Genomic DNA, 16,003 nt, shown 5'->3' with positions numbered 1-16,003 from the left:
CAAAGTATGATCATGTATAAATGGTTTTAATGCATTACCAAATGTATTTTGTATTTATTATTCATTTACATTATTAGTAGTAGTAGTAGAAGAACTCACATTTCTCCGATCTCCGAATCTGATCTGAAATAACAGATCTATGTTACTAAACTACAAAAGGATGTAGTTTCGTAATCCATGTGTTTGTGTCTTCTCTTTAAGACTATTCTAACCGTTTAAATAAGTGTCTAAACAAGAAGAAACTGTCTCGCCTGCAGTTAACACAAAACTCTGCAGCGAGAATTCTGAGCCGCTCTAGTAGAAGAACTCACATTTCTCCAATCCTTAAAACTCTTCACTGGCTGCCAGTTTCTTTCAGGATCAACTTAAAAAATTCTGAAGACTTTTTTATTTGTTCAGGCTTTCCCTTGATTTTCTGGAACTCCTGTTGTGTTATCAGTTTTATCTTGACCTTTAAAGTATATACTTTATTGAATATTGTTTTGATTGTTTAAGCGCATTGTGACCCTGGTCTGGAAAAGCGCTCTATAAATAAAAATTACTTACTTACTTTTCACAAAACACTTCCCTCCTTTTTGTGTGTAATTTTGCGTGTATATATTAATCCCTCAAAACGTCAAGTTTTTAAGTTAAGTTAATTGAAGAAATGTTTTGAAAAAAACGAATCTATAAAAGAATAAAAGTGATTTTATTCTTGTAATAGGGATTTTTCGTCTTTCTTTTTGCTTGCGCCCCTAACAACATTCACAGAATTGAAAGTGACCCTTGAAGAATTTTAATTGCCCGCCACTGGCCTTCACTGTTAAAATTACAACTAACAATTTTACATCAACAACAAGAGTTAAAATATCCACATTTGATATTCTGGTCGCTTAAATAAATGAATAATACAGGAAGTTAAAATAGTTATTTAGTATACATTTTTGAAAATGTACTAAGGCCTTCATGATGTCAGAGTAGAACTGACAATTACATTACAATTAAAATAAAAAATACAAATGGATATTAAAATATTTTGTATTTATTATTGTATTAACTCTAAATACAACTTGCTTAAGTTGTATTCATTTGTTTCTTTGCTCCCTTGGTGTATATATCTTACCCCTTAAATACATTTAGGTGAATATTGAGATCGTATAAATGAAAAATAGTTATTTTATATCAGTTTCTGAAATTTTTTTAAGGCCCTCATGATGTAAGAGTAGAACTGACCTGCTTGGAACGAATGACAGCTATAATAGTATTTTGTATTTATTATTGTATTAACTCTAAATACAGCTTGCTTACGTTCTTTTTTCCCCTTTGTTTCTTTGCTCCCTTGGTGTATATATATTTCCCCTTTAAATACATTAAGGTGAATATTGAGATTGTATAAATGAAAAATAGTTATTTTATATCAGTTTCTGACATTTCAGCTTGGAATGAATGACAGCTATAAAAGTATTTTGTATTTATTATTGTATTAACTCTATATACAACTTGTTATTATTGATATCATATTACTGGAAAAAATAAGGTTTTTTATATCGGTATTTGCATTTTTTTTAAGGTACATGATTACGTTTACATTACATTTTATTGCTCATAGTTGTTGTTCTTAACCCCCTTGTTTTTTTCCACCGCTCCTCTCTTTTGGCTCACAACAGTCACAGAGTTGTTGCGCAGCCTCGATTAATTATATGATGTTTTTAGTTTATATCCTAAACTAAACTTTAGAAACAATGACGTCAACATTAAACCAACGTGGCTCGGGTGTAGTAAATAGGTCTGACCAGCAGGGGGAGCTCGACGCTAACGAATGGCGCCTCTGCCTCCAGGTGACGGTTCAGGGCCGCACTCTCACTCTTTCCGGGGTTTTAACTGCAAGTCTGGCGGACTTGGTTGAGCTGATGGGTTGCAGTTGAAGAGCATCCTGTTTCCGTTTCTTCTTCTCATACCTGCCATCCAGCCACTCGAAGAAGAGGCTTCACGACCGCAGAGTCACAGAAAACAAAGCTAACTTTTGCAACAGCTAACAAGCTAAAGAGTTAGCCACCACCACGTACAGGTAATGCTAACAGCGTTTATGTTTTGCTAAATGACGAGTGTTTTTTAATGGGATTAATTTATTTCAGTTTGATTAAATACAACTAGTCAACGTGCATACTTAACTTAAACCAGGCTCCACGCTATTCTCCGAGGCTTTGCTAGCAACACGTCAACACTTTTTTTGAGACGTGCCACTGGCCGGGATGTAAACCTGTAAACAAATTTTAAGTAAATATTGACAGATAAACGTGTCCGTACGTGTGAAATATCTCCATAAAACGACTTTTTCCTTATTTTTTACGTGTTATTGTGGAGCTACAAGGGTCACGTGACGATGTGCTAGCAGGATAAAGTGAGACCTGACGTGAGCTACTGGAAGTCACGATGGATGAATGCGATTATTATCTATATTATTAATTATTTAAGTGTTATTCCAGACCATGGGAATGACATACTTTGAATATAACTTTGCTAATGCAATACTTAATGGTACCGTGCAAGTAATTTTTATTTATAAAGCGCTTTTCCAGACCAGGGTCACAAAGCGCTTAAACAATCAAAACAATATTCAATAAAGTATATACTTTAAAGGTCAAGATAAAACTGATAACAAAACAGGAGATCCAGAAAATCAAGGAAAAGCCTGAACAAATAAAAAAGTCTTAAGATGTTTCTTGAAGGAGTCAGTAGATCATCAAACACAGATGTTTCTTGAAGGAGTCAGTAGATCATCAAACACAGATGTTTCTTGAAGGAGTCAGTAGATCATCAAACACAGATGTTTCTTGAAGGAGTCAGTAGATCATCAAACACAGATGTTTCTTGAAGGAGTCAGTAGATCATCAAACACAGAGATGGTTCCAAAGCTTAGGAGCAACAGTCTGGAAGGATTTCTCTCCTCTGGTCCTGAACCGTGTGCGTGGAACCATCAGTAGATTCTGATCCACAGACCTCAGAGCCCGAGCTGGGGTGTAAGTCTGGATCAGATCACTGATGGAAGGCCTGACCAATAGATCTGAAAGTAAGAACCAGAATTTTAAAGTTGATCCTGAAAGAAACTGGAAGCCAGTGAAGAGTTTTAAGGATCGGAGAAATGTGAGTTTTTCTACTGGAGCGTCTATATGAGTGTCTGCAACTGTGTCTGTGCTGCTTTGATTTATATACTGTACGAACTTCCCTTGCAGGTTTTGCCACTACCCCTCCACTCAAGAGAAGACTTCAATTTAATATGTCATTTTCTTGTCAGAAAGAGCAGAGTGGAGTCCTCTCAAAGTCGTTGGTCTTGACTTTACCTGGACTGTTTTGCATACTGGGTTGAATAGATACCGATCCCTGTATTGTGCCTTAAAATATTTCATGAATTAATCATTGGGCACGTATTGTATTGTTATTTAGGCCGATTCAATTGTTCATATCCATCGCTCTTTTGCATCTGCTAGAATTCAAGAGCTCACAGAAATGTAAAACTTTTTCAAAAATGTACGCAGACGTGTCAAACCTGCTTGTAAATTGCATATTGGGTGTTTCAATCCCACCCTTTTTACAAAATGCATTGGAATGTTTAGAAGATGTAGAATTATCACTTGCGACGTTCTATTTTGAAAACCCAGTTTCCATGATTTAAGTGTCCAAGCACGCTTTTGATATCACAAAGATTCCTGGGTATTGCAAAGACTCTGTTTCTTTAGACCGTTGATGATTTGAAATCTTGCAAGGTCTTATTCAAACAAGGTTCCTTTAAAAAAGACCGTTTGGGTGTTTTAGTAAAGATTTTACTTCATAATTAATAATAGATAAGTGATATTTTTAAACTAAATTGGGATTTTTCAACTTTAATCTAACGTGAAAGACATTTTTATTTTATAGGTGAAACTAAGGGTGACTTGGCATCACAATAAATAAGGATACTAATAGGATGGAAAACCTATTCATGGTGCAATGTGTTATCTTAGTGTAACCGTTTCATAAAATACCCTATTTACCTAAAACAATAAATGTCTTTTATACTGAATATATACTTAACAACCCAATTAGTTTAATTCCTCATGAACATGTGAGGTAGGATCAGTTGTAAAGCAACATTAAATAATCTGCCTTCTATTTGTTTCCAGGTATGTCTGATGTTAGTCTTGAGCCTGAGTTGCGGAAGACCTCACCTGAGGACACTGAGATGGATTGTAAGGAGGAGGAGGATGAAGCGGAGGAGAGTTTGAGTGAAGATGTGGATCAGGATCATGGCAGTCTAGAAGATGATGGGCTGTATGACGTTGACATTAACGGCGAGGAAGGAAAACATGTTGTTCAGGAGGAAGACGAGGGTCTTCGGCGCGAGAGTGCGGTGTTGGAATGTGACGCTGTGCATGTGACGGGCAGTGTTGAGAATGTAGGACATGAGGAGAATCACCATGTTGAAGCGGAAGCACCCAAAGATGAAAGTGACAATCCTCCAACAAAGGTGATATAAAGCTTCGTTTTTGGGGAGTGCTCTCTCCTCTACATCCGCTCTGCCATCGTTTTTACAGCCTCAAATACTTGAATAAATACATGACTGTGTCCATTCTACTCCTACCAACGCTTCTAAATAGTACCCACAGCAGATTATATATTAGAAAAATATATGCATTTCAGAATCTGAGGATTAAAAGTTGATCCATAATTTGTTGTGGGTTCTATACTCTTGACAACTGCAATGCTACGCTAGCAGCCTGAGTGTTAAAACCAAATGCTTCTGAATATTCAGTTTCCTGGTATAGAGCAGAATGGACACAAAATCAGCTAAAAAAAATTGAGATTTAAAAACCTGGCAGTGTGGATTCAAACTGAGTGTGCTTGTGTGTGTTTGGTGCGATCGTAGCTTGATTTGTTGTTTTGGTGGTGGGTTCCTTTAATTTGATTCAATAGCATAGCCGTATCTGGTTCCTTCTACATTTTGTCTAAAGTTTCTGCTTTGCTTGAGCTCAGGAAAAGATGCTGTTTTTTGTGGTTTTCTTGCTCATTTATGACTATATTGTGATCTGTCTTTTTACGCTAACTTTACTGCAACTTTCCTTTTTTTCTGCCATTCTTTATCTTAAACCTCTAGCTGCCTTTAACCTTCATTATTAAAATGTGTGGCTCTTTCCTATCGCTGAAATTAATAGAAAACGACATTAGTTTGTTAAACACCCCAAACATAGCATTGTTTGGTTTTTAAATTATTACTTGAGTCATTGTTGTTCTTTTAATTGTATAGTAATTGTTATTTGTAAAGCGCCTTAATTGTACAGCCACTTAAAGAAAACTTCATTTATAATAGATTTTCTTTCCATTAATGAGCTGTCTTATTAATTTGAATCAATACTATAATGCTTTAGAGTGAGCTATTATCTTAATATTTTGCTATTTTCCACCTGTACATCTAGAGAGATATAATTCTGTGCTGTAGCGCCCTCTAGTTGCATCTTACCACCCTTCACTTCGTAAAACAAGGCCGAATGATAAGATTTTATTGATCTAGTGGTTCCGAACCAAAGGATTAGAGATTGCCACCAAGTGGCCTTTGAAAATATGTACCATTTCCCATTATACCATCACTACGAGAGAATTGTTTCCGCTTTCCCTGGAGTGGCTTAAATCAGACTTTTAAAAGAGACGTAAATCCTTAATCTGGCAAATGGAGTGAAATAAGATTTTACTTAGTCTGACTAAGATTCCTAGATTATCCAGGTTATTGGCTCGAGTAGTTCTGGTTGCGTGACCAACTTGGACCTTTAAGAATTCCGCAATGAAAAAAGGGATTGGGGTACTGTGTGAATCACTATGACTGCAGGACTGTATTGGCAAGAATCTGCCGATACATGTAGACCCAGTGGATTCTTGTTCTACCTCCACAGGCTTAACAGTTTAGCCGCTTAGTTCTGATTATATGTGTTTGAGATCAAGCTACGACAAATATTGTATTGTTGGCTCAATCTTATCGCAGGTAAATTGACATTTTTGTTCCACCTTCCTTGTGTCACGTTTGCTTTGATTTGCTCTCAAAGTTTTAGTGTATATCCTGATCTCCAGGCGAACGTTGCCATGTCAGCTCTTGTGTACTCGTGTAATCAAATGACTTCCATCCTCGCTTATTCAGCTCCACTGGGAGAGTGTTGAACCCAGGAGATCAGTACTGGTTCTGGCTCAGAAAAACACAACCGCATGTATACATTTTCTGCCGAGGCCTTATCAAAGCAGTATCTTATCTGGCCGTAAAACTAGTCTCCACAGTTCTTTTTTCATGCCGTGTGCTCACAGGTGTCACATGGCCTTTTAAGTATTAATGTGTAGCGACGGCTTTACTGAAGCACAAAGTCTGTCGTAGTCTGCAGTGCAATAACTGGTTAAGCATTCTCAAGATAAAATTGACACTTTGACGTACAAGAATGTCTGTATTTTAATCTTCTACTGGGGTTGTTTGATTTTGAACACATGTCATCTTTAGTTCCTTTACCAAGGAGATTTCTGCCAGCATTTGTCGTTTCATAACTGAAAAAGTTGTGAATGGACAATGAAATTTCTGGAATGGGTTGATAACACGGTAATTTATATATATTCACTGTTGACTTGCCACCATGGCTTTGGTGACGAAATCTCTGTCCCTTCAACCGAGTTTTACGTCTGCTCAATAATATCGGTAGAGTTTTGAGGTTGGAGTTTTTTTTAATTTTTGTTCCGATATGATGATAATGGTCTTATTTTTGTGGTCAGACCAGTTTAACTTCTCATTCAAACCAGCTACATATTGACCTTGTGAATATCATGAAAGGATGGATAGATCGATGGATGGATAATGTTGGCAAAGTTAAACTGTTGGTTAAATAAGATAAAATGTTGTGACTTATCTTTGAAATAATGACGTATTATTTAAACCTGGAAATGTAGATTTAGAAAGGTTAGACTAGTATTGGCTCAAGCATTGAAACCACTTTGGTCAGATCTAGTTACTCTGTGGAAACCATTTGCATTATTTAGACTGCAGCCTGTTTACATACTTGGCTCTTTAAAAGACTGAAATACAGCTTAACTGAAGTTTTTAAAAAAAATGCACAGAATATTTGTTTTATTTGTGGTGAAGACGCTCTTCAGGTTCACTATAAAAAAAGCTGCAATAATGCCACACAACTTGACTGACAACTTCTGTTAGCTGTACAAAAATGAACCACAATCCGCCCACGTCACAGAGGCGTGTTGTATAAAAGATAGATTATTGTTTCAAAGTTTGCCGTCATAACTCCAGCTCTGAGTTGCCACAATGCAGGTAGAAGTATTTGTTTCGCTCGACAATAAAGACGAGTGAGAGTTTGAACCACTCCCTGCCTTAAACAAAGGTTTCTCTTTGACTTGATGTACAACAAAGCACAGGAGCATGAGTGGCACGAAAACTCTTAGTAAGCAGTTGTCAGACTTGCTCATAGGCTGTGTTTGCTGCACTTTTCCCAACATTTCTAATAATGACACGTGGAATATTTCTCCAGCTGCTTCAAACTCATCTAGCAACCCTTACATCTATTTCCATCTCCTTTTCTTGTCAACATTGAAACAAATCACCGACAAATTAAAGTTGGCCGAGATAATAATTCCGTTTGATTTTAAGAGGATCGGCGTGGATCAGGAGGGAAATGTCCACAAGATGGCAGCCAAACCTCTGACACTTTGCTTTAAAAAAAATTCTAGGTAGGAACTACAATGGCTGAGGAGTTCCACAGAAGCTCCGTCGCTGAGATCCCGGTCACCAGCAATGGAGACCTGGACCAGAACCCGGAGTCTGTTTTCAAGATGGTGAGAGTCGGGTCACTCAAAATCAATGAAATGTGTTTTATAAAAATCAATTATTTAAACATGAATGTCATCTGGCATTGCTTAATTTATGGTTTGCTACTAACAATATTTAAGAGTTTATTTAAAAAAAGTTAAACTTCTAAACTGAGCACGTAGAAATGTGCTTCTAATGTAACCTTTATTGAGCTCCAATATGAATATGTTCTTTATTTTCTGTTTGCTAATCAAGTTATTGTATCGTATATACATGGATGTATAAACCATACATTCATACACAGTATGTGTATATTTTTAAATGTACAATTCTTATGGTATTTATCTTTTGTTTTAATCTATTTTGACTTTTGAATATGTAACATTTTTGATCATATGTTCAGGAGATTAATTGCTGTTAATTGTCATGTATTTTTAATAATATTAATATATATTAATAATATTATCTTAATATATGCAGCCTTGTTTCGGAAATGGAAAAATACGAAAAATGTATCAACATCCTGCTTATTTTCATCCTCATTTGTTGTACTTTTCTGCTCTATTCTTCTAGATATTACATGTATCATCTTGTGAAATAAATGTATTGAAAGGACGTATGACTTGGTAACTGATATTGATTCTCTCCTCTAGGATTCGATGTCCGGGGGCCCGGCGGACCTGAACTACAACGATTCTTCAGTAACACACAGCAGCTTTGCTTCAACAGCAGAGGGCATCATTGAATCAGGACCGTACAAAGGTAGAACCTCCACCTCACAGTGTTATCAGAAGGTGATATTGACGTTTAAAAATCACTCCTGTGGCAGTCCATCCATATATTTACATCAAAGTCTTTTAAATTTAAAAAAGGTTGAAATCCAATCTGCAGCCCCTGAGCTCCTTCATGTCTTCCTCATCATCGTGTCCTCTTTAGAATGCAAATAAAATCTCTCCTCGGAGGGTTCGCTCATTGTTTCTATGGAGATGCTATTTACACTGGCGGAGGTAAACTTTTGTTTGGCTATGCACTTGTGTCCTCGTCCACGAAAGGAGTGCGGTTTAATGGATATTGACATCAATGAGAAATCCTGCTGTAATTCAGGGATGTAGGCCAGCCGGTGAAATACTACTGAGTGATGGCTGTGAATGTGTCTCAGGTTCAACAAGCCTGTCCACGTCCCCCGTGACGCCAGTAGCTCCCAGTAGCTTTTTGTGGTCAATTTCCCTTTCGGGTCTGGAGAGTAGGTGTATGTGTATCGGCAAGAATCTGGCGCTACCATATGTATCACTATACAGGGGCAACAATACCATCTATTGTGATACTGTAGAATCATGTATTTATTCGTAGTATTTTCCTCTGGTGTTTACGGACCAATTGACTCTTGACGTTATTTGTTCTGAAACAAAAATATGTGCGTGTATGTTCAGCTTTAAAAGCTGCTGGAGTCGACTGTATCCTCTCGTCCTCAGTCATCTCTGGAATGTTGCGGGATTTCAATGTTCATTTAGCTGCAGAGGACGTAATGATGCTGCCATCTAGTGGCCAGAAGTTGAATTGAAACACAAAAATGGAAAAACACTGAATCTTAATGGTAAAATCTATAATCATTTTATTTTAAACACGCATTATTGAACTATAAACCATAAAGAAAATATGGTTAAAAAATAATAAATATATATATGGTAATGTTCCTTTAGCTGCAGAGGATGTAATGATGCTGCCATCTAGTGGCCAGAAGTTGAATTGAAACACAAAAATGGAAAAACACTGAATCATAATGGTAAAATCTATAATCCTTCTATTTTTAATACACATTATTGGACTTTAAACCGTAAAGAACATATGGTTAAAAAATAATAATATATATATACATTTTTAATGTACCGATGCAGTGCTGTTGAATATTGATACAGTGTCGTGGAAAAGAATATCGCCATATCTATATTTTCTAACATCCCTTTGTATAACATTTATGTCCTTCGGGTGTTTTACTTTTCCTGATTTTTACTTTGGAAAACCTTGTTTTTTTTCCACCAAGATAAAAAATGGGAAAATAAATGTTGTTTTCAGTGGTAAGAAATAATGTGAAAATGAAAGATGGTTAAAAGTTGTTTGGTTAATTTCTTTCATCTTTTTAATTTTTCTAATGAACTTAATTTGTAACATAAATGACCCGAGAAAGTAAAACCAAAATCCACTCGGAAAAAACGTTGATTTAAAAAGGTCCTCTTCGTTACCACTAAGTCTTGAACTTCTCCTAACATAGTTCTTGTGCAACAATCGATGGATGTATCTGTAGTTTCAAAGTATGAGACGCAGGTTGAAAACCTCTCACTTAATTCATCCGTTAATGTTTATACGAATGACTTGGTTCTGTTCAGGGGCAGCGAACCCGGCGGCGAGCAGCGGAGCGATGGTTCTGGCCGATGACTTGAAGAGTCCCGCCATGGAGAAACTGGAGCTCGTGAGAAAGTGGAGCATCAACACGTATAAAGTAAGTGTCCTGATTTATTTTAAGTTCCTTCGGCGAGTTAGTGCCGCTCTTCACCCGCCTCGCCGCTCATCGGGTCGTTTCTGTGAAAGACGACATTTACTGAACCCCCTTTTTTTTTTTTAATCCCGGGTTAACGGCTTCTGTTTAAAACCTGCTTCTAAATCAAACTCCAGGCAGTGGGTTTTATTTGAAATGGTTTAAATCTAGCGGCCTCTTCTCCACAGTGCACCAGGCAGATCCTGTCGGAGAAGCTGGGCCGGGGCTCCAGGACGGTGGATCCCGAGCTGGAGGCCCAGATCGAAGTCCTGCGCGACAACAAGAGGAAGTACCAGCACGTGATCAAGCTGGCACAAACGCTGGCCAATCAGCTGTCTCAGATCATGCAGACGCAGCAGCAGCTTGGCGAGGCCTTCGCTGACCTCAGTCTGAAGACCCCGGAACTACACGTGAGTTCGCTCCGTCCGACCAGATGGCGCCTCGTAACGAAAGAAAGAAAAAATGTATTTCATGGAGTTGTTTCTTTCGTCCATGCACAGGAAGAGTTTGGCTATAATGCTGACACCCAAAAGGTTTTGTCCAAAAATGGAGAGACCCTGTTGGGTGCCATCCAATTTTTCATCGCCAGCGTGGACACGCTTGTCGACAAAACCATCGAGGACACGTTGATGAACATCAAACAATATGAAAATGCAAGGTAATCATCGGCTCAAGCTGTTATTTTTCCTTTTCAGTGATCAATCATACATTGCATTTAGATGGACTTTATTGATCCCTCTGGAGGTCTCCTTCGGGAAAATTGTTTTTCTAGCAACACAGACGATGGATTCATAAAACAAGAACAAAGTGCAATAAAAATAAAGTACAAGATGACACAATCCAAATAAAAATAACAAAGACAAAGGATACAAAGACTAACATGGAATTGAATCATCTTTTCACTTCACTCCTGCCCTCAAAACTCAGAATTAAACAGCCTAATAGATCGATGAATGAATGAGTCCCTGAGTCTATTAGTGTTGCATCATGGGAGGAGCATTCGTTCTCTCCATCTGCTTCTCTGTTCACTGATTAGTGTTCAGAGGATGATGTCATCATACATGATGGACAGTAATTCATCGTGTTTGTTATGCACCTTGGTTCTCCAAAGTCCAGTAAATTGAGCCACATGTGTGTTTATAACGTGTGGTTTCTTCCCCCTCAGGGTGGAGTACGACGCCTACAGAACGGACCTGGAGGAGCTGAACCTGGGTCCGAGGGACGCCACCACCGTGCAGAAGATCGAGTACTCCCAGCAGCAGTTCCAGATTCACCGCGAGAAGTACGAGAAGATGCGGAACGGTGTCTCGGTCAAGCTGAAGTTCCTGGAGGAGAACAAGGTTCGTTAGAAGTTCTGCTGTGATTGAAGGTTATAGAACATATTATTTTATTTTTACTTTAAAGGCCAGTTGCATCTCATTTCTACATGTAGCCATTAGCCCCACTTAGTGTCTTGTTATCTTTATAAATTCATACATTTCAACTCATAACTTTCTGGTGTCGTTCAGGTTTGATTTAATGGAAGTACATCAGTGCCGTGAGACTAAAGAAAGGTTTTCTATAGTTTAAATATCCCTTTTTTTTATTGAAATGATTAAGCGTTGAATTTTTATTTGTAATTTAATTAAATAATTTCTATGTTATGAAATATGGCAAATAATTGAATAAAATGTATTAAAAAAAAACATGGCACTGTTACCTTAACAATTAAAATTAATGGATTTATAACAAAATGTTTCAATTAATTTGTTGAATTATAATATAAAACTCTGTATACATATTACTTTCAATATATTTGTTGTTTTTGATTAATCCTTTTTTTTTTTTTTAATAGGAAAATCAATCTATCCAAATTACACTTAAATATCAACACCCAACATTTTAATAATAAAGCATTTAAAGTTGTAAATTCAACCATCACAGTTTTTGCCGTGAGCACAAATGTTATTGAAAATTAATAAATTCTAGTAATAACTAATAGTAATGACTAACAATAACGGCTAATAGTTGTTTTCTTGTTATAAATGTTGTATTAAGAATCGTGTTTTATTATTTATACTAATCATTTCTGTCTTTATAATTAAGGTAAGGTAAGGTAAGGTAAAACTTTATTGATCCCTCAGGAGGTCTCCTTCGGGAAATTGTTTATTACCGTTTTTTTAACCGTTTTTGGTTAATAATTACCGTTATTATTTCATTGTTTTTTGATTTTTAATTTGTATGTGTATTTTCTTAATGAAGATCACGATCAATCGATCAAAAATCATGGTTTTATTGGTTTTGGTTGTTAAATGTGTGTAAAATACACTCATTGGTGGTCGACGTGTCCCAGTACAAGTCTTAGATCCAAGTCTTAGATCCAGCCTCTGAACCGACCGTTTCTTCTCCTCGATCCCCAGGTGAAGGTTCTGCACAACCAGCTGACGCTCTTCCACAACGCCATCGCGGCGTATTACGCCGGGAACCAGCAGCAGCTGGAACAAACGCTCAAGCAGTTCCACATCAAGTTGAAAGCGCCCGGAGGAGACGCTCCGTCCTGGCTGGAGGAGCGCTAACAACCCCGGAGCCGCCGCCGCCGCCACCCCTCTTCTCCAAATCCACCGCAAACCCCTTCGGACGTTCCGTCTCCTGACGGCTACAAATTAAAACGAAAAAAACGCTCCATTGATCTTCGGACAAGAACCACCATTTTTAAAGCTGCGACCACACGTTCTGGAATGGCCTCCTGCCTTCTTCTATTCAAAGAAGGTTGTTTCCCAGCACAGCAGACTCGGAGGAGAAACCACTGCCGCTTCCTCTCTGGTTTACAAAGCAATCTCTTCGGGTTTTTCGTCGATTCCTCGAGCTTCAAACGGCGACCGCTAACATTCCTGTTAAGGATTACGTTAAACGATGCACTTGCTTCAGCGAAAATTGTTGCTTCTTGTCGTAGACTTTTTAAAATCCCTCTAAACTTCCTCTTTATTTCCCGCGGGTCCCTCTGCGTTGACTATCATTGAAATGCAAGTGCGTGATTATCAAACGCCGCCGTCGAGGCGACTTTTTCAACCACCGAGTCATGAGTCGAGAGACTCGATCATAGTCGAGCTTCGACCGTTAAAAAAAAAGTGGCGTCAACGAGTCTCTCTATCGATATTTGCACTACAAAGCTAACGCTGCTTTAATCTTGTAAACTAGCTCATACGATATATAAATCATCTACGGTTTCCTTTTGTAAAAGTTCACATGAACGGTTTGCAACTTCTTCCTGATCTCCTGCTCGTAGCCTTCAGACTGAAGGTCGTTTAGACGACTTCACGTTCATGGGGGGTCGGTTGAGGGGCTACGATGGCTCGAGCAGATCCGGTTCGACGCCGATTCTGTTCTCGAGTTAAAAGAACGTTTTATAGCTGTTGTTGTTTTATATCTTCTTCCATAGCGAGTCTAGCAATCGCGCATATAATCATCCGTTCATTCCATACGTTGTGAAACCGCGCTCAAGTCTACGAGGCGGCGGCGCCGGCAGAGGACCTCGTTGAAGACACCAGCCTCGTGCGACATGATGTGCCTTGAATATGTGAAGCCGCTCCCAAGACTTCAAAAAAAAAAAAAAAGAAAACATCACATATTTACAAAGACCAAACACTCTCGTTCAAAACACTCCATGACTTGTTTCTCCACATTTGCACATGTACACGTTTATGCATTTTAGTGTAATCGGAGTATTTATCATAAACTGACTCGAACCAAAATGTGATGAACTTGAATTATCTATAAATGTTTATATATATATATATAAAAAACAAGCCTCCACTCCAAGAGCTGCTGAGATTCCAGTTTTAGCAAAGTCTATTTTTCAACTTTTCTGTCTCTTTCGGCCTGAAATGGAAGGATTTATATTTGTAATGGATCTTTGTGACGCGTGAGGCGGAGCTACTGCAGCCAATCATCTGATATTTATTTTATTTTATTTTTTTAATTGGGGATTTCCACTTTGTTTTTCTTACAATCGACCTGAATTTTTCAAATTTATTTTTAATAACCATTCAAAGATGTTTTTCCGTAGATTCCTGCTTTATTCTCATTTATTTCCCTTTTTTGTTTTATTCTTTTAATGTTTTTCCTTTAGTTTTCATTTAGGATTTAATTTTAGGTTGTTTTTTTCCATTTGAACGAACACCCAACCTTTGGTCCCGTTTATATTTTAATTTATCCGACTATACATGTTACTGTCGTGAAGTTCCTACAGAAACTCAAGCGTGTTCTGACCTGTAAAGAAATCAATTTAAAAAAGAAAGAGATGAAGAGTGAGTTAAAAAAAGGAAAAACCCTGAATGTTTTGTCATTTTTTGGGGAAAATAAATGTTTCTGCTCTCAAACAATTCTTTGTTTCTTTTATATTTCTTTCTATTTTATTGTTGTTTGCACTGTAGTATTAATTTGTTATTTCCCTCATGAGATGTTTATCGATATATTGATACGTTTATAACTTAATAATACGTTTTCTATTACTTGTACACAGATTAAAATCCTTCGATGATAATAATACTAATTAAATCTCTACAAACTGACCAGAAACTGTTTCCTTCAACTAAGAAAAATCTTTAAACTTATAATTATACTTATAATTCATATGTTTGTGTCTTTTTGTTAAGACTATTTTAACAGTTCATTTTGGTGTCTAAACAAGAAGGATGTGTCTCGCCTGCAGTTGATTCAGAACTCTGCAGCGAGAATTCTGACTCGCTCTAGTAGAAGAACTCACATTTCTCCTTCAAACTCTTCACTGGCTTCCAGTTTCTTTCAGGATCAACTTTAAAATTCTGGTTCTTACTTTCAGATCTATTCATGGTCAGACCTTCCATCAGTGACCTGATCCAGACTTACACCCCAGCTCGGGCTCTGAGGTCTGTGGATCAGAATCTACTGATGGTTCCTGAACTTCAGGACCAGAGGAGAGAAATCCTTCCAGACTGTTGCTCCTAAGCTTTGGAACCATCTCTGTGTTTGATGATCTACTGACTCCTTCAAGAAACATCTGTGTTTGATGATCTACTGACTCCTTCAAGAAACATCTGTGTTTGATGATCTACTGACTCCTTCAAGAAACATCTGTGTTTGATGATCTACTGACTCCTTCAAGAAACATCTGTGTTTGATGATCTACTGACTCCTTCAAGAAACATCTGTGTTTGATGATCTACTGACTCCTTCAAGAAACATCTGTGTTTGATGATCTACTGACTCCTTCAAGAAACATCTCTGTGTTTGATGATCTACTGACTCCTTTAAGAAACATCTGTGTTTGATGATCTACTGACTCCTTCAAGAAACATCTGTGTTTGATGATCTACTGACTCCTTCAAGAAACATCTGTGTTTGATGATCTACTGACTCCTTCAAGAAACATGTGTGTTTGATGATCTACTGACTCCTTCAAGAAACATCTGTGTTTGATGATCTACTGACTCCTTCAAGAAACATCTCTGTGTTTGATGATCTACTGACTCCTTCAAGAAACATCTGTGTTTGATGATCTACTGACTCCTTCAAGAAACATCTGTGTTTGATGATCTACTGACTCCTTCAAGAAACATCTGTGTTTGATGATCTACTGACTTCTTCAAGAAACATCTGTGTTTGATGATCAACTGACTCCTTCAAGAAACATCTGTGTTTGATGATCTACT

At 37.5% G+C, this 16,003-nt stretch overlaps 1 protein-coding gene across 2 annotated transcripts; it reads left to right on the top strand.

Annotated features, from left to right (window-relative positions):
- The first annotated feature begins 1,795 nt into the window (after positions 1-1,795).
- On the top strand, positions 1,796-14,703 carry arfip1 (ARF interacting protein 1). 2 transcript variants are annotated; one of them, XM_087810324.1, is made up of 9 exons: positions 1,796-2,047; positions 4,140-4,483; positions 7,723-7,827; positions 8,455-8,563; positions 10,186-10,298; positions 10,523-10,744; positions 10,835-10,992; positions 11,500-11,674; positions 12,734-14,703. In XM_087810324.1, the coding sequence occupies exons 2-9, from the start codon at positions 4,142-4,144 to the stop codon at positions 12,887-12,889; spliced, it is 1,380 nt and encodes a 459-aa protein (XP_087666450.1). In that variant the 5' UTR covers positions 1,796-2,047; positions 4,140-4,141; the 3' UTR covers positions 12,890-14,703. The 2 variants fall into 2 exon arrangements, with proteins under 2 accessions (XP_087666450.1, XP_087666454.1); XM_087810328.1 differs by lacking the exon at positions 4,140-4,483 and having other exon boundaries at positions 12,734-14,702.
- Positions 14,704-16,003: the final 1,300 nt, after the last annotated feature.

The sequence above is a fragment of the Callionymus lyra genome, chromosome 1 (assembly GCF_982586985.1).
Source record: "Callionymus lyra chromosome 1, fCalLyr1.hap1.1, whole genome shotgun sequence".
In the NCBI taxonomy this organism is placed as follows: domain Eukaryota; kingdom Metazoa; phylum Chordata; class Actinopteri; order Syngnathiformes; family Callionymidae; genus Callionymus; species Callionymus lyra.
This window is presented reverse-complemented; position numbering and strand designations above follow the sequence as displayed.

What these genes read in the sequence shown, in the direction of transcription:
- arfip1 (XM_087810324.1), top strand. Translation starts at nt 4,142, where the DNA reads ATGTCTGATGTTAGTCTTGAGCCTGAGTTGCGGAAGACCTCACCTGAG. An exon ending in GTGACAATCCTCCAACAAAG is followed by an intron (nt 4,484 to 7,722) that starts GTGATATAAAGC and finishes AAAAAATTCTAG; the next exon opens with GTAGGAACTACAATGGCTGA. An exon ending in GGAGCATCAACACGTATAAA is followed by an intron (nt 10,299 to 10,522) that starts GTAAGTGTCCTG and finishes TCTTCTCCACAG; the next exon opens with TGCACCAGGCAGATCCTGTC.